The 25,849-nt window shown below is 36.1% G+C and overlaps 1 protein-coding gene across 1 annotated transcript; it reads left to right on the forward strand.

Annotated features, from left to right (window-relative positions):
• Positions 1-698: 698 nt before the first annotated feature.
• LOC126483019 (ankyrin repeat domain-containing protein SOWAHA-like) lies at positions 699-25,849 on the forward strand. Its single transcript, XM_050106582.1, has 5 exons — positions 699-792; positions 2,547-2,639; positions 8,905-8,931; positions 9,546-9,688; positions 24,943-25,849. The coding sequence occupies exons 1-5, from the start codon at positions 702-704 to the stop codon at positions 25,144-25,146; spliced, it is 558 nt and encodes a 185-aa protein (XP_049962539.1). The 5' UTR covers positions 699-701; the 3' UTR covers positions 25,147-25,849.

Here is a 25,849-nt window from a genome sequence, read left to right on the forward strand (position 1 = left end):
AGTGGTCAGTTCTGCATTACATATAGGTTTCTGTATACTTTCAATCAGATAGTGTATAAAAGTTAAGCGTAAAAAGTGTTTTATTAGGGAATTTGTGAAATTTGCAAGCCAAACCTTATCTAAACTCAAGGGAAGAATTAACACGCCACTTTGTAAGAGGTCGTTGAGCTACCATTGTGCAAAATAATCGTCGGGGATGAAGTGAGATCGTGCCATAATTGAGCTGTTTGATTTGTATTTCACAGGAGCAGCATTTAAACGTCCTACCCCCTCCCCTGAAAACTCTGAGTCTGCAATTTTCCTGAATCGCTTGAGACAAATTTTAGGTCACCCCCAGTTCCCTTGCCCTGCTTGTCTAACTACACTAGTGGCCCTTCAATGATGTAATGGAGGTTGACGACACATCAGACTCCAGCCTACCTACCTTTTGCATGCTGTGATGATGTGACATTGTTGACAGGTGCACAAACATAAACTAACGAATAATAGTCTAGTATCTAAATATTTTGTTAGTCTTTTCCTGTTGACATGCCTGAAAATTAATTTTAGTGCCTGATGATGTGCATATAGCGTAAGTGCACGATGAAAGTAGCACTTATCTTTTGGTAAACTGAGCATGAATTCCTTTTCAGTTAATAACTTATAAGGGTTTACGTTTTCTGTAACTTCTTTTAAGTAAATGTAATACAACTGAAATTTTGATGTGTTTGTACATGCAGGGCTACACTCCTCTACACCTAGCAACACAGTTTGGTTATGAAGAAATAGCAAACCTTCTGGTGAATGCTTATGGTAAGTTTGTGCTCTAGTAGTTAGCTTTTTGTGGGTTTTATTTTTGCACCAAAAAATTGTTTCATGTGCGGTTTTATAATTACTGTAGTTGAACTGAGAAAGTGTTAAATTTGACTCCAGTGTAACTGATTAGTGTCACTTGAGAAAAGGCCTGGGCAGAGAAGAAAATTGGGTCCAAATTTATTGCATATTTTTAGTTGCCTGCAATTAATAGTTTCACAGATGATCACTGTTAGTAATGTGACTGGTGTTCAGTTGAAGCAACTAAATGTCATAATACAGGCACACTATAAGCATTCATTCCTTTTCCAGCCAGTTCTGTTGTGCTGAAGTAGTCATTGTACCGTACTTGAGTTCCTACTCGTACAATGCTATTATACACTCTAAGGGAAAAAAAAAAGGCACCATGAAGAGACTATCCAAATGGGGCAGGCATCAGTAGATATTATGTGCATGTAAAGACAAACAAATCATTATAATTTCCGAAAATTGGGTGATTTATTCAAGAGAAAGAGCTTCACAAATTGAGCAGGTCAGTAATGCCACCGCTGTCTGGGCTGTTTCCAGACACATCTTCAGCCTGAAATCTCATTAACTGGAGAAGAATTGTCTTCAGTGATGAGTCCCTCTTTGGCATAAGGCTGCACAAAAAGTTTTACTGAAAGGCGATTCACTGGTAAACCAGTCTTGATGTTGTAGTGCATAGTTACATGTAACAACATAGACACGCATTACTAGCTTCTGGGCTGCCAGTCTCTTTCTATGTTAAGTACACTCTGTCACACGGCTACCCAACTACAGTAGCAGCTGCAACAGGTGAATGCTTTCCTGTGTCTTTGTGATTGTACAAGCTATTAATATGTCTGTTCTACCATGTGTGGCAATACGCTCCATGTCAGACTGCTACAAGTGAGTGGTTGTCTTTCCTCATTTTTATTTGATTTTTTTCATTCTGCATTTTCTGTTAGTGTGGCATCTTTTATGAGATGAAGAAAATCCACTTCATTGGAACAGTTTCAGTTGTACTGTTCCACTGCAGTTTGTATACTAATAATACTTACTTAAAAACTTGCACTAGTACATTAGTTATTATCTAAGAGCATTAATCATCTGCTTCTGCTTTTTTTGAAAGTACATTGGTACCTCTGAACCAGAACAATTCTATGCATTTCCTGAATCTACAGAACCAAGTATGATGCACTCATAGAAGGAATGGATAATACGCACTTTCATTTAACTTTTGAGTACACGAAGATTCCCAGTTTCTTAAGTCTGAGAGCATATTCCTTGAAGAATTTTGCTTCAAAACCACTGAGTTTAAAGTGAAGACACATCAGACTGATTTTCAGCTTTGATGAGTGTTCCATTAATATATTTGAGAATGAATGTATAAATTCTAAGCTCTTTGGAGAGACTTGTGCATAATGTTTGAGTCTCTACTTTAATCAAAATAATTGCTCGTTTCCTTAGCAGGAAAATACCTCTGGCAGTTGCCCCACAGAATCATTCCATGAAATGAATATTAATATTTATGCTCTAAAGAATTTATAGTTAATTATTGTTGTCATAAGTACATAATGAATGAATTGTGAATGCTGAAATAATGAAGCTAAATTCCATACGCAGTCACCCCACAAAGTTGTATAGAACAAGGTGTACAGAAACAACAAAAGCCACAGTTATATGATAAATATTGTCATGGTAGTATCTAGTGTGTAAATGACCAGATTTTTAATCTTGCACATATTACCCAGGTGCTGACCAGAATCTACGTGACTACAGTGGGCGAAAAGCTCGCCAGTATCAGGCAAGCCAGGACACAAGTGTGTCAGCTGACACATTCCGCAGTGAGTATTTGCCTCAGGCTCCTGGTAATGCGAACCCTGAAGAATCTGACCAGGGACTAGGACTCCGCTTTGCTTCCACAAGGCGTTCTCGGCTCTCACTCCAAACCACTCTTTTTAAGCGTAACTCTCCTGCTTATAGATCACACAGACTGCAATCATCTAACAAGTAACATCTGCATTTCTCAGCTGATAAGGCATGTGAGGACTGGTGTGATATTGGTCAGCTTGTTTTGCAAATCAGAAATAACGTTTCAACTTAACACAATTAACAACAATGTAAAAGCTTTTCATGTTTCTGCAGAGGAATACTGATGTAGTATATTTTAAAACTAGCTTCTTTTTAGTAAGCTTCCACATACTTTATCTTCAATATGTGCAGTAGTGTATCATTAATACTGTTTCTTCAGCTGTATTTCAGTTAATACTTCCTTTGTAGTTTTTTAACTAGTTTCTTTATAAAGCCTCATTTGTAGCAAAAAATTGATTGATTGTGCTTGGTTTTATCGAGAACAATGCTTAGAATGGATAGTTGCTGGTCTCGTGAAAAACCATCTGGTGAAAAATTGTTACATTACAGTAAATGTGTCCAGGGGAAATGGTGAAATGCATAAAGATTAAATGAACACCTTGGCACCTTCATTTTTCGACTTTTTTTCAGATCAAAAGCAGGACAGTTCCTTCAAGATACTCTTGCTAGTTCCTTGCAATATTCGTGTTAACTGATAAAGTACAAACTCTCTCTTGATCGTATTTCTGATGAGTTGTTAAAGGAAAAATAATGAAGTTGAAGAAAATAACATCATGTTCATACAGACTGCCTCTTAAAGTCATGTGCTGTTTGAAAATATGGGATTAAAGTGGTTTTTCATAGGTAAATAATAGGAAATCTCAATTTCATACAGAGTACTGCATAAAAAATCACTATTAGAACTTACATAAAACAATGAAAATTATTATATGTATATTTAAAGTGTGTATCTTTATAGCAAGATCAGACAGAGCAATAAGCATATTAGTCTCTTGCTGCCGAGTGCTTTTTACACTAATTGCAGTGTACGTAAATTCACCTAAACTGAAATTGGGCGTGGGGCAGATGGAATGGCGGATAAGGGCATAAAGGCCTGTTTTGTTCTTTCGCAGTAATAAATATGCCACCTCAGTCACATGCTTATGGTTTATTACTAACATACAATGACCAATAGTTAATTCTTACAGCAATTGAGGTGTTCTCTGGACCAACGACTTAACTGAAAGATCCTGAGATCAAGATACAGAGCACCAACAGTTTGAAATAGTTTCTTTATTCATTTCAAACTCTCAATTTGGACTAAATTCAAGTCAAGTGTAGATGAAATATTGTGTTTTAAAATATACGATATGATATGTTTAAAAGTTACTGACTGATTGATGTTAAGTGGTTGTTCCGGAGAATGCCTCAATTAGTGAATGGACAGTCAGTTGTTTTCTTCTTACATATAATTAAGTATGTTGTCAGATACTTTGTTCCTTGACAAAAAAGCCATATATTTACTTACAAGAGTAAATTATGTCCTGCTTCTGTAAAATCTTTGAGGAATTTTTACATTTACATTTTAGTTAAATGGAAAGCTACATACTAACTGCCTGAAACATTTGTAAATTTGTTATGTACATTGTTGATTAGATACTTTTCTATACAAGCAGTCTGATACTCTCGTAAAGTTACACACTTAGAAGATTTGTATGAGTGAATCTGGACCTGAGCAGTTGTTTCCTAGTTAAGCATGCTTCTATATGTTTCGCCTTTCCTGTAGGTGTTGACGATTCTTGATTTGAAATGTTAGTATATGACTCAGGTACAGGAAAATGGTGAAAAACACAATCCCAGCTTTGAGATCAGAGTCTTTAAAAAGTGTATATATATCACTTACAAAAGGCTGCTAGTCTATTTTAAGCATTGTTTTGGGGATACTTTGCATTATAAGGAAGTTTTGTAACCAATGAAATAGTTTTCAGTAGATGTAAAAACATCTAACTTTGATGTTTGTGGGATATTTTGTAAAACGGGTACTACATAGATGTAAACTATGTGATATCTTGTACAGTTAACAAATGTATGGTACTGTATGTTTTCAACTGAAGAGAGTGAATAGTGATTTTTCTGTATCTTTACTGTCGTTCATGTACAGCCCATATCTTATTACAAAATCTTAGAATTGAACATTTTTGATACAAAATAATTAGCACAGTTTGATTAACCCATTAAATTGTAATGGTAATGTGTAATTCATTGATCAGTCAGTGTTTTGTAATTGCTTTGGACGTAGTTTTGTGTAGTTTCAGGTGTTAACTATTCCAAGTTGCATTCCAATTAATGAGGTATTCTTAATGTTCATAGTTTCCTACAAATGTACATATCCTTAGCAGCATGGCTAAATTATATTTATAAGAAGTAGAATGATGCTTTCAGAATGAACTATTAGACGTACCACAAACCTGTGTAATAATGTTGAACTAATTTGACACAGATGTTTTATTTTATACACTAAGTAATGCAAGGTATACCTGCTTCAAAAGACTGTAACCTTCAATCTGCTTCCTTACTCCAAACACATTATTTCCATTTCTTGTTGTAGTGCTTTCTGTAGTTCAATAATGTTTACCTTGAAACAGTTTTATTTATGCTTCTTTCTCAATTTACTTGTAGTTCTTTTAATGTAATGAATTCTGATTAATACTTGCTTGACTCTGTTTTCGTTGGATCTGCATGATATATCACAACTCACTTTTCAAACATTATACACTTTTCTTTTGTTGTAGGAATCAAGGCTGCTGCTACAATGAGGCAAGTAGTTTGCTTGTCTTAAGGTTGTCGGTTCTTCTGTAAGTGTTTGTAGTGGGATTTTGTGCACAAAGGTCATGAATTATTATTCCATAATTCTCTAATGTTTATTTGTAAATATGGCATGTTTAACAAACCTTATTAATAATGTATTAGAGTGGTAAAGGGATAAAAATTGGTAACTATTTTAAATGTAGCTTTAGATCACATAAAGGAAAATATGTATGGTTGTTGAACACATGAAGTACTTTCTCAAAACCTGATGTCTTTTATGATCTTACACTGTTGCTTTCAACTGTATTTAAAAGTTCCAATTTGCAGTAACATTTAAGTTACACCAACTGCTGTTGGCTCATTGTATTCCAAGCTATGACAGACTTTTACATAGAGAGATATATATATGCAGTTTCAGGAATTTTCTCACGCTATAGTACTGTATATAATGTTCACCAGGCGTCTTGCAAAAAATAAAAAATAAATTTAAAAAAATCATAAAAAATCATTTATGAAACCATTCTGTATTTTTATTAAAATAATAGCTGTGTAGGTCTACATGTTGATATTCGTATGCAAGCATATGTATTGCATATAGCATATATAGTAACAGGCACTGGTATTATTTTAAACCCTCCCATTACTCTTTTTCCTATTTCATTCAAAGACACTGACCAGAAGAATGATTACCTTTATGCATATACATTTAGCTTAATTGCAACAAAAGAACATCACTTAAGATTATATGGTTGACATCAAACCACTGCCCTCCTAAAATTTACCAAAATTTATTCATTTTCACCCTAACCAACTTTGTCTTAGCCATAGCCACTTCACGTTTGTGTACCAAACCAACGTCTATGGAAGCGAGGATGGCTCCATCCTGTACCAGTCTCTTCATGTAATACATGAAACAGGCATTTCTCAGCATGCAGCAGTTTGGTCCTCTCGTACAGATTATTCAATAACATCTTTGTTGTCTGGTCTCATTACATTATATTATTACTTGTTCCATAGCTCATGAATACAACATTTCGTAATGGTGTGGAACATGTCAACTTAACAAAAGTTTTCTTTACATAATACATTTTTCCCCCTAGTTTATATCGAAATTATTATTATTATTATTATTACTATTATTTTAAATTACTCCTTCATATCAAAAAATTCATCTACTGAGTAGAAGGAGTTATCATTCAGAAATTTTTTATATTTATTTTTAAATGCTTGTTGACTAACTGTCAGACTTTTAGTTCTATTTGGTAGATGACCAAAGATTTTTGTGGCGGCGTAATTCACACCTTTTCGCGCCAAATTCAGATTTAACCCAGAATAATGAAGATCATCCTTTCTTGTAGTGTTGTAGCTATGCACTTTGCTGTTATTTTTGAATTCGGATGGGTTATTAATAACAGATTTTATAAGTGAATGTATGTATTGTGGAGGGTACTATGAATATCCTGAGTTCCTTAAATAAATGACCGCAGGATGACTTTGAGTGGGCTCCAGCTATTATTCTGATTACATGCTTTGATGCAATGAATACGTTTTCTCTTAATGATGAATTAGCCCAAATATAAAGATATATAAAAGCAGTGAATGAAAGTAGGCATAGTAGGCTAGTTTACTGATACGTTTATTATCAGAAATTGCTATAGCGCTAACAGCGTAAGTGGCTGAACCTAAATATTTCAGCAGATCATCAATGTGTTTCTTCCAATTCAATGTCTCACCAATGCACCCAGAAATTTTGAATATTCTGCCTTAGCAACATACTTCTGTTCAAAGTCAGTATATGTCAACGGTTTTATGCCATTTACTGTACATAACTGCATATACTGCATTTTCTCAAAATTTAGTGAGAATCCACTTGCAGAGAACCACTTAACAATTTTCTGAAAGACATTATTTACAATTTCCATAGCTAAATCATGTTTGCTGGGTGTGCTGACTATACTTGAATCATCAGCAAACAGAATTAACTTTGCATCTTTATGAGTATTGAGTGGAAAGTCATTAATATATATTGAGAACACTAAGGGACCCAGTACTGAACCCTGAGGGACGCCATTCTTGATACCACCTCCACAGTTAAAGGACTCTGCACATTTTTGCAGACTATCTGTAATCTTAATTTCAACCTTCTGCATTCTTCTAGCTAAATATAGGTTAAACTGTTTGTGCACTGTCCTACTCATACCACAATACTTAAGTTTATCTAGAACAATTTCATGATACATCCAGCCTTTGAGAGATCACAAAAAATCCTAATGGGTGATGTTCAGTTATTCAGAGCATTGAATATTTGATCAGTGAAAGCGTGTATAGCATTTTTTAAAACCAAATTGACATTTTGTTAGTTAGCTTCTCTTGAATACATTACTTTTTCAAGTATTATGGATAAAGCTGTCGGAAGTGAGATTGGGTGGTAGTTGTTAGCATCAGACCTATCCCCTTTTTTAAGCCATGGTTTAACAATAGCATATTTCAGTCTCTCTGTAAAAATGACCTGTTCAGTGAGCTACTGCATATGCGGCTGAGAATCCTCCTTATCTCTCTCATTTCTTAACATATGCATAGCTCATTACTTGACAGTCATAGACTTATTACTCAGAACTTCATATGATCACTGTGCCAGCCTTCAAAAGCTACGTCTTAAATGGTGCATTTTAATAACCATTTCTCCACTGTGTTCATTCATATGAGTAAGTTTGTCATTCACAAAATTCAACAGGATGGCAGCTGTATTGCTGGTAGTCTTGTTCACCATCAAACTATAAAAACATTTTTCAGCCTTTTGATGAAGCTCAGAATACTCTCTTTGTTGTTCATCTCTGGATCATGATGAAACTTAACTTGTTAGTTGAGGTTAGTTTTAATTTTTAAAAAGTTTTCTAAAGATGTAACAGTTGGAATTTGCTATAATTTTCTTCAACTATAAGGTTAACTTCTAATTTATTTTTAAACATAACATAAAAATGTATAGATTGAATTCGTAGGTTTTTAATTTTTTTTTAATTGGTACAAACATGCTTCATAATGAATCAGATTTAAAGGTTTGAAATAATATTTTTTTTAATCTATTCGAGGAAGCTAGCAGTAGTTAAAAGAATGCAGTATCCTTTGTGTTTTGCAGTCCCTCTGTTTTTATATTGTATGTTGGTGCATGCAGCATAAATATCAACTTTATATGAGCTGCAAAACTACTTTCTGCATGGGATTATAGAATGGAATTTCCAAATAAGTTCACTGGTGTGTTTATCTGTGTTTTAAATCTACTAACAGCAATTTTTGCACTTAAATAGGGCATGTTTGTTTGTAGTAGCTTGTGTGACCTAAGCATGGATGTCATGTTGTTTCTTGAGGTGGGTGGCATTTTCCATTTTGAATCAAATTTTAGCTAACCGTAATGTCCTAATTATGAAATAACTTTCTTTTTTCTTGTTGCAGAAATCAAAGCAAGGAAAAAACAGGCAGGTAGGTCTCTTTCATTTCATGTCTTTATCGGTGTTATGTTCATTTGCATTCTGCCTCTGATGATCTTGTTAACAACAGGAAATTTAACCATTATCTTCCTTCCATACCTTGCATGAAAGTGTTTGCACAAATTAGTTTTTCTTGCTTCATATTATCTTCCATAGCTAATGCCATTATGCCAGTAGAACATGGCCACATTTAATTGTGACTAGCAGAAGATGAATGATAAGGTGGTGACATATTTATATTTGGCAACATTATATAATAGTGAAACTGCCTGTTATTTTAAGTAAGTCATCCTGTAGAAATTGGATACAGCCATACTGGATAACTTGTTTTCTATGCTAATAAATGCAAAAAAATTATGTAAGAGTCCTAGTCAGTAGTGAAACTTGGAGAGGTGGGGGGAAAAGAAGATAGGGGGAGGGGTTATGTTTATGTGATTTGAAACTGCATCTTTTTCAGTGTTTCAGTTAATACTATTGACATAGTGGAAGGAAGGAAGGTAAAGGTTTAATTTTCAGTTGCTAACAAAATTGTTAGAGACGGAACTTAGTATAAAGTAGTCAGATTTCACAAATATTTCACTACAGATGTCTCTAAATTTATTGCAGAAAAGGACTTAGGATTCTTGAGAATTGGTTCACTGAATGTGAGAGTGAAGAAAACAACTGAAGCATTCAGCAACTTCTTAGGTGTAGGAATAAACAGTGACAAAATACATAAAACTTGGGGCTCAGCCGATAATATACAGCAGGTAAGAGAAATTTAGTATTGTATAATTGAGTGTACTAATTCTTCACATCAAACTGTAGAAACAGTAAAGGCAACCATTCATCTTATAACATAAACATAGAGAGAACATCACACATGTGTGCACACACTTGTACTTACATATGTACATTTGTACGTGTGTGTGTGTGTGTGTGTGTGTTTGTGTGTGTGTGTGTGTGTGTGAGAGAGAGAGAGAGAGAGAGAGAGAGAGAGAGAGAGAGAGAGAGAAATATATTAATATGGCTACATGCAAGCCATTTACAGGTATTGTGACTATATATCTTTGAGAGGACTATTCTTATTTCTATTACTTATTCCACGAACTCAGTGCTGGTTAGAAAAAGAGATTTATTTTTAATGACAAATTTCAGTAAGTAATAAATATATAGGAAACAGCCGTTAGTATCCCTAGTTCCCTAAACAGGCTTTTGCAGGATGTTCTTCAGTTCACACCATGAATAATTCTTGTTAGACATTTGTGGACACAGAAAACTTTAGCTTTCCTTGTTGAGTTAACCAAAAAAATAATCTCCTGTGATGTTATGAAATAAAAGTAAGTATGGCCAACTAGCTTTTTTATTTTTATATCACCTGTGTCTCACAACATTCGCATTGCAAATAGAGATCAGCGGTTCTGTGGTTTTCTCCTCCCATTTGAATTTATTGTTGTTGTTGTGGTCTTCATTCCAAAGACTGGTTTTGTTCAGCTCTACTCTATCCTATGCAAGCCTCTTCATCTCTCAGTAACTACTTACTTTATTCATCTGTTGGCTTCCCTTACGATTTTTATCCCACACACTTCCCTCCAGTACTAAATTGGTGACTTGTGATCCCTTGATGCCTCAGAATGTGTCCTACCAACCAATCCCTTCTGGTCAGGTTTTATCACAAATTTCTCTTCTCCCCAATTCTGTTTAGTACCTCCTCATTAGTTACTTGATCTACCCATCTAATCTTAAGCATTCTTCTGTAGCACCACATTTCAATAGCTTATATTCTCTTCTTGTCTGAACTGTTTATCATCCATGTTTCACTTCCATACATGGCTGCTCTCCATACAAATACTTTCAGGAAGGTCTTCCTGACACTTAAATCTATACTCAATGTTAACAAATTTCTCATATTCAGAAATGCTTTTCTTGCCATTGCCAGTCTACATTTTATATCGTCCCTACTTCAACCATCATCAGTTATTTTGCTTCCCAAATAGTAAATCTCATTTTGAATTTATTATCAAGCTGTAATCCCAAGAATTTAATTCTGTCAACTTCGTCTGTCTGTTAGTCATCATATTTTAGATATATGCAGATGAAAGACTTCTTACAAGCTCTAAATTTCTTGTAGTCAGTTTTTTTTCTTCGGGTTTTAATGATGAAGTATTGACTAGGAACAATTTATCTATGTCCATAAAAATTTCATTAACTGATCTTTCTAAGATTATACTTGATTTGCTATTTATTGAAATTTTTATGTCATCTGCAAACAAACTTTTAATAGTTCTCAGTTAGATGATGCCCGATAGATGAGTCCATGTCCTTTTTTAATAACACATTTTGTTTCCTGTCACAGATATAAGTTTGAACTATTTTACAGCATATCCTGTTACAGTATAATATTTTAATTTGTTATTTACACAGCCAGATGCCTTTGACAGATTGCAAAATACACAAGTAGCCTATTTATTGTCTAATGAATTAAGTACATTCTCACTGTATTTGTAGGTAACCTTCTCAATATCAGAATCCTTTAGATATCCAAACTGTGACATTTGCATCATTTATTTGATGTCATATAATAATGAATATTCCTGGTTGGAATAATATGTAAAATAATGGAAAGGCAACCACTCGGCTGTAGTGGGCTGATGCGTGGTTCATAGAAAAACATTACAGAAAACAGAAGTCACCCTAGTTTTCGAGTTCTTGCTCTTTTTCTAGTAAAAGTACACACATCACAAACACCACTACACAGACTCCAAAATGTACACCCCTACTGCTGCAGCAAGACTGATTATTGATTATCGATTATGGAAAGCAGTTGCCTGAAGCGATATAAGTCAGGAGGGGGTAGGGAATGACATGCGAGACAAGGAACTGGCATAGCATGAGGCAAATCTTTTGACAGATGATTCAGCAGCTACACGATGAGATGTGAGGAGTTCAGAGGGTAGAGCATAAAAGAGTTATGGTTGGGGGGGGGGGGGGGGGAGGGTGAGAGAGGGAGAAAAAATTATATCCACATCACCGAAATTAGTCTTCTGCCACTCATCCAACCTACAGCATATCATTGTTCATCCATATTGCAGCCCTACACCTCATGGCTCATTAACTTGTAGTCGATCCAGGTGCCAGACCTATTCCATACATTCACCCACTGCCTCCTATCACAGTTCAGTCATAGACATTTCCCCACAGTAAAAGGCAAGGCCAAGTGTGAAAGCAGATATGAACTAGGGTAGAGTTATTGCACGGCATTCTACGTGGGCTTGACAGTTAACCAACTGTCTACTTGCTTGAACGGTGACAGTCAAACTGTGGTAAACCATAGGCTTGACCATCCAGAGCAGATACAAACTGTACATTGGTACTTCTAAAAGCTGATACAGTCTTTACCAGGCCACACTTTATACTTTACCCACTACCGTGTTTACTCGAATCTAAGCCGCATCTGAAAAATGAGACTCGAAATCAAGGAAAAAAAATTCCCAAATCTAAGCCACACCTGAAATTTGAGACTCAAAATTCAAGGGGGAAGAAAAGTTTTAGGCCACACCTCCAGATCGAAACAAAGTTGGTCCATTGTAATATGAGACACAATTTAGGTCGAATGAATGACGATACAGCTACAGTAGTTTGGTTCGAGTTACAAGCATAACAGTTAAGCTTTACCAGGTAGCCATTGCTATGCGTCAGGTGCTCTGTCCGTATTTATATGGGTACCCTTCCTTTTCCACATGCTTTGATTTGATAAGTGCCATTCTCTTTGTTATAGGTGTTCACGTCACTCTAAGCTGAAAATGCGTTACTGTACTGTGTCATTAATTGTTTGTCACATTCTGATAATGAGTGTTTACGGCCTGTTGCTGCTCGTGGCATGGCTTGTTTTTGTGCACACTACCTCCGCTTACAATTTAAAAAAAAAGAAAGAGGAACCGTCTCATTAGTGAAACAATGGCCTTTACATATGTCTGCTTGTTTCTGTGTGTGTGTGTGTGTGTGTGTGTGTGTGTGTGTGTGTGTGTGTGTCTATAATGGAAGGAAACATTCCACGTGGGAAAAATTATATATAAAAACAAAGATGAGGTGACTTACCGAACAAAAGTGCTGGCAGGTCGATAGACACACAAACAAACACAAACATACACACAAAATTCAAGCTTTCGCAACAAACTGTTGCCTCATCAGGAAAGAGGGAAGGAGAGGGGAAGACGAAAGGAAGTGGGTTTTAAGGGAGAGGGTAAGGAGTCATTCCAATCCGGGAGCGGAAAGACTTACCTTAGGGGGAAAAAAGGACAGGTATACACTCGCACACACGCACATATCCATCCACACATACAGACACAAGCAGACATATTTAAATATGTTTGCTTGTGTCTGTATGTGTGGATGGATATGTGCGTGTGTGCGAGTGTATACCTGTCCTTTTTTCCCCCTAAGGTAAGTCTTTCCGCTCCCGGATTGGAATGACTCCTTACCCTCTCCCTTAAAACCCAATTCCTTTCGTCTTCCCCTCTCCTTCCCTCTTTCCTGATGAGGCAACAGTTTGTTGCGAAAGCTTGAATTTTGTGTGTATGTTTGTGTTTGTTTGTGTGTCTATCGACCTGCCAGCGCTTTTGTTCGGTAAGTCACCTCATCTTTGTTTTTTATATATATATATATATATATATATATATATATATATATATATATATATATATAGAGAGAGAGAGAGAGAGAGAGAGAGAGAGAGAGAGAAACATTCCACGTGGGAAAAATTATATATAAAAACATATATATAAAAAACATATATGACATATTTAAAGACCAAATGTCTGCTTGTGTCTGTATGTGTGGATGGATATGTGCGTGTGTGCGAGTGTATACCTGTCCTTTTTTCCCCCTAAGGTAAGTCTTTCCGCTCCCGGAATTGGAATGACTCCTTACCCTCTCCCTTAAAACTCACTTCCTTTCGTCTTCCCCTCTCCTTCCCTCTTTCCTGATGAGGCAACAGTTTGTTGCGAAAGCTTGAATTTTGTGTGTATGTTTGTGTTTGTTTGTATGTCTATCGACCTGCCAGCGCTTTCGTTCGGTAAGTCACCTCATCTTTGTTTATATATATATCTGTGTGTGTGTGTGTGTGTGTGTGTGTGTGTTTGTGTGTGTAGCTTGAAATTTGTGTGTGTGTTTGTGTGTTTTTTATTGTGTCTATCTACCAGCGCTTTCTCGTTTGGTAAGTCACAGCATCTTTTTCAGTATATTTTTCTCATGTGGAATGTTTCTTTCTATTATATTCAATATATAATGTTTGGAAGACAGCACAGTTAAATTTGAAAACAAACTGAAAAAGTTTCTCTTTGTCAACTCCTTCTATTCCATAGCAGAATTTCTAATTTTGTAATGTGTGTATTTACATATGAATGTGTGATGTGAATACAAAATAACTCATTTCACATCATTATGATTAAGCACACAAATGATCCACCAAACATGAAACTGACACAATAACATATATGGGTTAACAAGTATTTAACATATTGCCAGCACAGGCAGATGGCATGTCTCTGGGTGGTCCAGGTACACTATATGACAATGACTCGGAAAAAAATCGTTTTATACAATAGAATAATTCAAAATGTGCCCTAAAGAGGATCTTAAATATTAATGATGTTTCATGTATACATATTTGTGTGTGTGTGTAATGAATATATCTTGTGCTGTATGACAGACACTGACAGTTCTGTGTGGAAATCTAGAATAAATCATACTGGTCACAAGCTGCTGACTCATACTGGTTACAAGTTGCTGACATGAGGTGTAACTCATATTATGTAGTGAGATTAGAGCACATGTCTTGTGTAGTGATGACATCATAAAACACTTTTGCATAAGCAGCTACACATAAATGTAAAGATTTGCTGTGAGAACAAGTTAGGATCACTGTGGACATGATGTAATTTGCACTAGCTATAGTGTACCAAAGAGCCCTACTATTGTACCTTATCTACATGCCGTATAAAGTATATTATGCAATGTTTTCACACAGTGTGAATTGTCAGTGTCACCAGGAGCTAATTATGTGAACAAATCTGCTGTAAGCCAACCTACAACCATACTGTGACCATTTTAATTATAAATTTGTGTTGTAATAAAGTTGTTGGGGGTCTGACATTTTAACATTCAGTCTAATAAATTCTTTTTTTTTCCCCCCTCTTATGGATCTCCAAGAGGTGCTGAAGGAAGACAGGTCTGTCAATAAGTACGATTTTTCATAGCATGTTGTTCTTAGCAGTTTGTGCATGAGTAAATTTATTCCTACTTTTGCTGTTTGTGGCTGCTTAAAGATTATTGTTTCAGGAAAAATGGACTTTGAGATTGTTTAAACTAAAGAATGAGGCAAGTTAGTATTGTTTAGAATAAATAGTGGATGTGAACCATAATTAAGTTGAATGATTATCTATTACTGTTAGTATGATTAATATTACAGTAGCATTATGTTTTATTTTTTTGAGTGACTGGTGATTATTTATTATTGCTGGTGTGTTTAATATCAGTAGTGTGGTTCATTATTGTTCTCATATCTCTACATGCTGTGGGCTATTAGTGCTGTGCTTTTATTTAATAGATGTCACAATTAAAATTATGACATACGCATGTATAGTGTTGAAGTATTCTGTTGTTATCTTACTACATCTACATCTACATACATACTCCGCAATCCACCATACGGTGCGTGGCGGAGGGTACCTCGTACCACAACTAGCATCTTCTCTCCCTGTTCCACTCCCAAACAGAATGAGGCAAAAATGACTGCTTATATGCCTCTGTACGAGCCCTAATCTCTCTTATCTTATCTTTGTGGTCTTTCCACGAAATGTAAGTTGGCGGCAGTAAAATTGTACTGCAGTCAGCCTCAAATGCTGGTTCTCTAAATTTCCTCAGTAGTGATTCACGAAAAGAATGCCTCCTTTCCCCTAGAGAATCCCACCTGAGTTCCTGAAATATTCCCGTAACACTCACGTGATGATCAAACCTACCAGTAACAAATCTAGCAGCCCGCCTCTGAATTGCTTCTATGTCCTCCCTCAATCCGACCTGATAGGAATCCCAAACACTCGAGCAGTACTCAAGAATAGGCCGCACCAGCATTCCATAAGTGCTCTCCTTTACAGATGAACCACATCTTCCCAAAATTCTACCAATGAACCGAAGACGACCATCCGCCTTCCCCACAACTGCCATTACATGCTTATCCCTCTTCATATCGCTCTGCAATGTTATGTCCAAATATTTAATCGACGTGACTGTGTCAAGCGCTACACTAGTAATGGAGTATTCAAACATTACAGGATTTTTTTCCTATTCATCTGCATTAATTTACATTTATCTATATTTAGAGTTAGCTGCCATTCTTTACACCAATCACAAATCCTGTCCAAGTCATCTTGTATCCTCCTACAGTCACTCAATGGCAACACCTTCCCGTACACCACAGAATCATCAGTAAACAGCCACACATTGCTATCCACCCTATCCAAAAGATCATTTATGTAGATAGAAAACAAAAGAGGACCTACCACACTTCCCTGGGGCACTCCAGATGATACCCTCACCTCCGATGAACACTCACACCTACTTTATAGGAGCAGTCGGACAAAACATGGGGGAAAGATATAAGATTAAAAAGTGTTGTATTATTATTACTCTTTAAGCATTTCTTCAGTCCTGAAAGCAAATGGAACTGTATATGGACTGGCCGTAACTGTAATTAAATGAGCCAATACTTCACTACGGAAATAACAGAAAATAGTTTTAATACTGTTGACTGTGCACTGTCTGCTGTTATGAAAAATGATGTTGATGCCCTTCTTTAGAAAGATGTTTGTTGGCTCTGCTGACCTGCTGCAAGTATTCCAATGAATTCCTTGACACCTATGTTCATAAGAAAGCAATGGTGCATTTATGAAAAGGCATGTCGTTTGACTCTTCTTATCGTTTTTGAACTTGTATGATCATCTGCTTGTTGTCTTTTGAGACAATAGTAATGGTAAGTATTCTCAATGCCTTTGAGGATAATAACAAGATACTATCATCCATCAATTCGTAGCTATTATGTGCAGACTTACAGCTGACTTTACCAGCTATCCAGCTGTATCACACTACTCCATCAGTCCACCAGAAATTAAATACTTTGTTCTTGCAAATGCCTTCAAGCACGAGCAATAATGAAATTATAATAGCAAGATTCTGGTGATGAAAGCATTTAGACACTAAACATAATAGACAACTTCTTATTTAAAATATATATTTTAGTGTAGGGATAGTTCCAGCCATAAGAAACTGAAGATGAACCCCTTCACTTTTCTTTCCTGGGAGTTTTCATAGTACATTGTCACTTGTAAGAAAACTGTGTTCTATTATCATAACAGCTGGAATTTTTCGTTGATGTTGGAAGAATATTAAACTAGTTTGAACACCAAAATGCATTTAATCTTCCAACAATTTTGTAGATATATTTAATATCATTGGCTGATTTACATCTGGGTGACACAGAATAACGGGAATATTTGAAATGAGTAGTGGCAGCTATGGGCAGGTTGTAGCACTGCAGTTTCATGACAGTTAGTGAGTAAACTGTTCACAATTTCAGTAATCATGGATCTGTGTAACAGACAACAGCATGCATTAGCCACAAAAACATTTTATAAAAACAATGATAGTTTGGTAGCGGCACAGAGGGAGTTTCGATGTTTTAATTTAGGACATCATGATGCCATTCTGTCGAAACAGATGATAAAATGTTGGATTAAAAACTTTCAAGAGATTGGATCTACCCTCAAGAAGAAATGAACAGGACGAGCAAGAAATGTGCATTGTCCAGCGGACATTGATGTTGTATGTGGGTCAGTCTTATGGAACACATGGCATTCAATTCGTAAGCAAGCCGCAGTGGTTGGAATGTCCCGGGAGAGTGTTTGCAGAATTCATCTTGATTTAAAATTTCATCCATACAAACCACAGATGGTGCAGCAATTGAAGGTCAACAATTACCGGTTATGATTAGGATTCTGTCAACTAATGATAACAAAAATAAACAATGACGATGAATTTCTAAACAAGTTATGGATGTCAGATGAAGCACATTTTCATCTCACAGGTTATGTTAATAAACAGAACTACCATTACTGGTCAAACATAAATCATAACAAAGTTCATGAGTGCCCTTTACATGATAGTAAAGTGACAGTATGGTGTGGTGCTTCACCACATGGGATTATCAGACTGTATTTTTTCACCAGTGAACAGGGAAACACAATAACTGTCAATGCTGATCTTTACGTGGAGATGTTACAAACTTTCATTACACCTGCATGGAACAACTTTCCGAATGTTCAAGAAGCCTGATTTCAACAGGACGGAGCAACATCACACACTGCACGGCAGTCAATGACATACGCATGAGAATTGTTTGGCAACAGTGTGACCTCACGATTCAGTAACATTCCCTGGTCCCCTAGATCGCCATATTTATCCTTTTGTGATTTTTTCTTGTGGGGCCACCTCAAGAGCAAAGTATGTACGACTCAACCAAGAACCCTGGATGAGTTAGAACAGAGAATTTGGGACGTAAGTCATAGTATCCCAGCTGAGATGTTGCAGCAGTCAATGAGAAATTTTGACAGCAGATTTTACAAATTTATTCATACAGGAGAACACGATGTAAAGGACATAATTTTTTTTAAAAATGATAAATGTCATCAAGGTTTCGTAAATGGAAAAGTTGTATGTTTCAGTTACTATGAATGCAATTTCTTTACTTCACCACTTCTATTTTTCTATGTCACCCTGTATAATTTCCTCCCAAGCCCAGTGACCAATGCAAGACAAGCATTGGAGTATGTTGCATATTGACTTGACAATGCCTGATCATGGTTTTCTATTTCCATGCCAGTACTAGTCAATATAATATTGTTGTCTGTGAACTGGACCCAAGTGCCCAAGTTAATGAGACAGGAACTGCAATTGAGGTTAGCAAAGCAAAATCTGAAATGCTTTACTCCATTTTCAAATGTTCCTTTACAAAGGAAAGCACAGGAGTATTGCCCCAATTTAATCCTTGTACCAATGAAAAGATGAATGAAATGAGTATTAGTGTTAGTGGCGTTGAGAACCAGCTGAAATCATTAAAATTTAACAAAACTCCAAGGCTCAATGGATTCCCTATCAGATTCTATACTGGCTTTGCAGCTGAGTTAGCCCCTCTTCTAACTATATTCTACCACAGATACCTCAAACAAAAAGCCATGCCCAGTTCTCAGAAAAAACCACTGGTCACACCCATCTACAAGAAGGATAGTAGAAGTGATTAAGAAACTACCATCCAAAATCCTTGACTTTGATTTGTTTTACAATCTTGAGCTCAAACATAATGAGGTATCTTGAACAGAATGACCTCCTCAATGCCAACCATCATGGATTCCAAAAATATCAATCACGTGAAACTCAACTTGAACTTTTCTCACATGAGATATTAAAAGCTTTGGATCAAGGCAATCAGGTAGATGCAGTATTTCTTGATTTCTGAGAACCATTTGATTCAGTACCACACCTACACATCAAAAGTATGATCATATGTGGAATCTAGTGAAATTTTTGATTGGATTGAGGACTGTTTATTAGGGAGGAAGCAGCATGTTATCTTGGATGGAGAGTCATTATCAGCTGTAGAAATAACTTCAGGTGTGCCCCAGGGAAGCATGTTGAGACCCTTGCTGTTCATGTTATATGTGACAACCTTGCAGACAATGTTAATAAAAATCTCAGACTTTTTACAGATGATGCAATTATCTATAATGAAGTACTGTCAGAAAGAAGCTGCATAAATATTCAGTCAGATCTCGATAAGATTTCAAAGTGGTGCAAAGATTGGCAGCTTGCTGTAAATGTTCAGGAATGTAAAATTGTGTACTTCACAAAATGAAAAAAAAAAAAAACCATGGTATCCTATGCCTATAACATCAGTGAGTCACTGTTTAAATCAGCCAACTCATATAAATATCTGCGTGTAACACATTGTAGGGATATGAAGTGGAATGATCACATAGGCTCAGTTGTGGGTACAGGAGGTGGTAGACTTTTCAGGAAGTGCAATCGGTCTACAAAGGAGATTGCTTACAAATCTCTTGTGTGACTGGTTCTAGAATATTGTTCAAGTGTGTGGAACCTGTACCAAATATGACTAAAAGGGAATACTGAACGTATACAGACAAGGGCAGTTCGGATAGTCACAGGTTTGTTTGATCCATGGTAGAGCATCAGAGAGATACTGAAGAATTTGAACTGGCAGAGTCTTGAAGATAGATGTAAACTATCCTGATAAAGTCTATTAACAATGTTTCAAGAACCAGCTTTAAATGTTGATTCTGGGAATGTACTACACTCCCCTACCTATTGCTCACATAGGGATCGTGAGGATACGATTAGAATAACTGCTGCATGTACCGAGGCTTTCAAACAATCAGTTTTCTTGTGCGCCACATGTGATTGAAACAGGAAGAAACCCAAATAACTGGTACAGGGGGACGTAGCCTCAGCCATGCACCTCACTGTGGTTTGCAGAATATAGGTGTAGATGTAGAACTGTTTCTATGGTTTATATACATTAGTACTTGATCCTGTCAGACATATGTTTTGTAAATCTGCTTATGTATTACAATAAGAATTGTTTTACTTGAATCAGTTGGTGTGAATTGATAAAAGTCACATGTACTGAATATTAAATGATTGTGACTGGAAATATTCTTTTTCTAGCACATTGCAAACATCATTACAGAGCAGATTTATCAATCTTTGATATTAAATGCATTTTGGGTGTGAATTTTGCTGATGATTGTGTTACAGTATTGTCCACAAATAGAAGTAAATATCATCTTTTAGAGTGTATCATTCTTTTTGAGTCATAGATAGCACAGTATTGTTAAATTTGTAACAGATATTAGCAAAACAGAATCCGTATTGCTATTTGCCCATTGGGCCTTTTCATTAAAGATTGGATCAAAAATTACTTTTAAGAGGTTCCTCAGATTGGCATCATTATATAGCCAGGTTTTTTTGTGCCTATTTTATTAGTCGATAGCTTCTTATAGAACTAATAATGTTCAACACATATATGACTGCACTGCAGGGAATATTGCAGTATTTCTTGGAAGATGTTCTTATGAACATTTGACTGCTAGAGCATTTTCAACATGATACAGACATTTTTTTATTACATGTACAGTCCAAAATAATCAGGAGCAAAGTTGCAAAGGAAATATGTTGATGTGAATCAAATGTTCAGTCTCCAGATGATGTGGTTTGACACAACATAATCACTAGAATACTTGACTCCTCAAATAGGAATGTATGGTGAAACTATGAGAGCTTGATGAAGTCAAAGTAAGATCTGCTTTAAACAAATAACTGTAATGCTAGAAGTTATTCAGCAAGCACTTGTGAAGTTCTTTTGAGTACATGTATTAGATTATGACTTTCAGCTATATTCTTTGGAAATATTATGGTTGTCTGTACCCTCCAATGAGATCATTAATATACTATGAAACAATGCAGTAAGCAGCTGGAACAAGAATCAGAATTAAAGCAGTCCTCAAGTCTCACAAGTAGTGTCACAGGATACATGTGCACTTGGAATATTTAAACATCTGAGAAATGCAAAGAAACAAAAATATTTTTAAGAGAGAAAAAATATGTGTGATTTGTCAAAGAAATTTCCTCAAAATAGATGTGGCAGACAAAAGAGAAAAGTGAAGCTAATTATAAATGACAGAATGCACCAGAGACAAAAAGATATCCAATTGGTAAAGCAATTTATCAAGTCCCAGGTTTTTATGCTACAACTTATATTCTGCTACAAATTATTGTATTTTTTTAGAGCAAAATACCGATCATTGGTGATGCATGAAGTGTTATGCAGTGCATGGATGTTTCCTCCTATTTACAGCATGTAGCCAATCATGGTACTGTAACGCCACCCAAATGTGAAGAAATGGAATAGTGCAAGTGTTTCATAGGATGAAATGCAGGATATTTCAAAGATGAAATGCACATGACATTGAACAGGGCAGTTCAGTAATTTTTTTATTCACAGTGCAGTGGTTCTTGCTTTATGAATATGGACAAGACCATTATATTGCTGATAAAAAAAAAAAAAGGCTGTAAGGCATGCTATTGTGTAATATGTTTTCATTAACACCTGTACTTATTTAACCATTCATTAAAGCTACTGGTGTATTCTGTACAAGAAGAACAGATTCACACCATTAGCTACTGCCGCCTTGTTGCACTGCCAACATACACTCCCAGGTAAAAACAGTAACAACCGTATGAGTCCGTTCAAAAAATTCCAGAACTTTGTCCACAAAATTTTTCTGTGCTTACCTTTAACTTACTGTGCATGGTCTCCTTCAAAATACTCTCCTCCACAATTGATACACTTCTCCCAATGCCGTTTCCACTTGCAAAACCAGTCTTGGTACACCTCTTGTTGGATCATGTGAGGTGCCATCTGCAAATTTTCTTCTATCTTACCTGTCATTGTAAATCTTCATCCTTTCAATAGGGTTTTCAACTGTGGAAATTAAAAAAAAGTCCACAGGGGCCAATTTTGGAGAATATGGACGATGAGGCAGCACAATGATTACGTTTCTGTGCATTAGTCATGCACCAACAAAGATGAATGTGCAGGTGCGTTATTGTGATGCAGTAACCATGAACTGTCTCATCTCATTTCAGGCCATTCTCACATTTTCTCACAGTCGTTGCAACATATCCCGATAGTATCATTGATTAACAGTTTGTCCATGTGGCACGAAGTCATGATGAACTAATCCTTCAAAGTCAAACAAAACTATCAGCACGGCTTTGACATTTGACCTGACCTGATGAGCTTATTTTGGTCTTGGAGAGCCTTTCCCGAACCATTGTGGAGATTTAACCTTGGTCTCAATGTCATAACTGTTGACCCATGTGCCATCACCAGTTATGATTCTCTTAAGGAACATCATCCCATTTGCACGATCCAAAAACTCTTCACAGATTGCGAGGTGAAGATCTTTCTGGTCTTGACTCATGAGCTGTGGGGTGAACTTGGTGGCAACACAATACATTCCAGCTTGCTGTGTCAGGAATTCATGACATGATCCAACTGTAATGCTACATTTTTCTGCAACCCCTCGGACACCCAGTCTTCGATTGGCATGCACAATTTTGTTGACGTTTCTGACATGAGCATGATTGGTAGACATTGAAGGGCGTCCTGAATGAGGGTCATTTTTAACATCCATCTGGCCATATTTAAACTGTGTGAACCATTCAAAAGAGCAAGTACGGCTTAAGCACTCATCACTGTAGGCTTCCTGCATTATTTGGTGTGTCTCTGTAAAGGTTTTCTTGAGTTTCATGCAAAATTTAATGCAGACTTGTTGCTCCTGTAACTTTGTTGTCTCGAAATTTACAAACTGTGTGACACAATGTTCTACTCATTACAGCACTGAACAATAACTGATAGACATTAAACACAGAAGTGTGCAGAGATGCCAACCGCATTTTGCTCCAATATACCATTGGTGTGAAATTACAAGTATTCCGGAATTTTTTGAACATACCTCGCACACCACATTCAAACTTGTCCATCTGAATGTCACATTACAATAATGGAATTCTGGGCTGGAACAGTAGGTAAAATAGAGGAAAGGCAATCACTCACCTTTAGCGGACTGATGTGTGGCACACAGACACACTTAACAGTACATTATTAACTAGCTTTTGAGATCTGACTTTCCTTCTGGATGAAAGTACACTCATTCATGTACATAACTACAGATACCCAAATGCACACTACTGTCACTGCAGCAACACTGTTTTTTATTGCTGCTGTGGTTGTGTGCGTTTGGATGATTGTCAGCGTTTGGGTGTCTGCGTGGTTGTGTGTGTGAGAAAGTGTTTACTTTAAGCCAGAAGAAAAGCCAGAGGTCAAAAGCTAGTTAATACTATGTTCTGTTATGTTTGTCTGTGTGCCACATATCAGTCTGCTGAAGGTAAGTGAACTTCACATTATATACTAAGACTCATCACTGCAATAAAAATCCTATTCTGGTGCCATAGATTGCTGATGGCATTATTTACACCGTTCAAAGTAAATCTGCACATTCAGTCCAGTGAAAAAGTGGTTTCCGGGCAGCAGCCTAACCATGAAAATCTAATTTTATCACGGTTTCATGGACTGTTCTCTGTCTGACTTCTGTACTTGAGCTTCTGTGAAGTCCACTGGTAGCTGATAAAGATGTCTGCCAATTTGTTTGTGAATTGTGTTTCAGAGTGATCAATATCAGTTAATTTTTCTGGTCTAACAAGAAATGATTGGGTTTAGTATTTGCATGAGTTTTCCACTTCACGATAATATTCATAATAATGCACCTAGGTGGAGGTAACTCTGAGCATTCTCTCAGAAAGAGTTCACGACCTCATATTCCCTTCAGTTGTGTCCAGTTTGAGCTTAATCATTTTCCTTCTTTGATTTTTTTCTGTCAGAAAATGCATTATGGCATTATGTGATGTCACATGAATGTGGCATGTATGTAGCGTTCAGACACCATAGGTTGTTCCCCCCACCCTGTTGATTACACGTGGTACAAGTAGTCTACTAGTAATATAGAACATGTCAATTGAAGTAATACAGTGAATTGCTAAGAAGATGAATTATTACTTTTAAATAACTCATTGTGCTCTAGAATGCTGGTGGTGGTTGCATGATGATAGGACATACACATATTTTGTAGTATATTATGAGAAAATATATGGGTTCTTTTGCATTCCCTTCAGTTACAGATCATTAATCTATCTAAATTGTACAATTAAATAATTGACAAGAAATTTCCTTAGAAAAATAGCAATTAGTCCACCATAATGAAACACTGATATGTTGTTAGTTTAATAAAGTTTTTCGTATCATTGGTTACCCTCAACAAATTGCAACATTTTTCAGGTTGACCGTCGCCGAATGCCACCACCAAAGGCAGCACCATTGAAGAAACGTCGCTCTCGACACGGTACTGCTGACTTTACTGGTAGCTACAGCACACCAAGTACACCTCCAAGTCAGTCTCGCACTGCAAACAGTGAGCCAGGGCAGGATTCAGACTCTGACTCGGCATGTGGCTTTGGCAATAATTGGCAAGGTACTGTTTGATGAATGTGTTGTGAATTTCCTCCATGAGAGACTGACTAGTGTTGGCTTTCTTGCTTTAAAACATTTTAGTATTGTGAAACCAGTTTCTATAATATTAATGTAGTGGTGTTCAGTTTGATGTATTGCTTTCTTTCCTTTAAGTTTTTTTATATTTATTATAAAATTATGAGTATTATTTTCGTATTTTTACAGATATGTTGTATGTTCGATAAAAGCTGTTATCAACCTACAGTATTTTTACTTTTGTACAATAGTTTCTGTGTTATCAGTTTTGCTTCATCTCTTTGTAAAATTGTCCTAAATTTTGTCCTAAATTCAGCATTAAAGTCAATTTAATGTCAATGTAAATCATTTTACTGCAGTGCTATAATTTAGTCTTAGAAGTAATTGTCTCTACAAGTTGTTTTCTTTGTGATATATTGTCCTGAAGTAAACTTTTTCTCGTCAGCGTTCAATTCTAGTTTTTAGAAACATGTAGGAAAGATAGAAAAGGAAACAAACTGTTCAGTTCTTTTCGCATACATGGTAATTAATAATTAGGATTTATTTTTATGTGAGAAATGTTGTACATTACTCAATGATTTAGTTGATGGCAGTAAACACATGTGAATCTCAATAATTGTACTGTGTAGAGTATGACTGATGGTTTACTGTAGAAATTAATGTAACATTGTGAATCAAATAAAATAAGTTTTTTTAACAA

This window comes from Schistocerca serialis, chromosome 1 (genome assembly GCF_023864345.2).
Source record: "Schistocerca serialis cubense isolate TAMUIC-IGC-003099 chromosome 1, iqSchSeri2.2, whole genome shotgun sequence".
Classification (NCBI taxonomy): Eukaryota; Metazoa; Arthropoda; class Insecta; order Orthoptera; family Acrididae; genus Schistocerca; species Schistocerca serialis.

Bases quoted from the DNA above. Each gene is read 5' to 3' on its own strand.
- LOC126483019 (XM_050106582.1), top strand. From the start codon at position 702: ATGTGTTTGTACATGCAGGGCTACACTCCTCTACACCTAGCAACACAG. The intron at 793-2,546 runs GTAAGTTTGTGC...CATATTACCCAG, and splicing joins CCTTCTGGTGAATGCTTATG to GTGCTGACCAGAATCTACGT. The intron at 2,640-8,904 runs GTGAGTATTTGC...TTCTTGTTGCAG, and splicing joins GTCAGCTGACACATTCCGCA to AAATCAAAGCAAGGAAAAAA.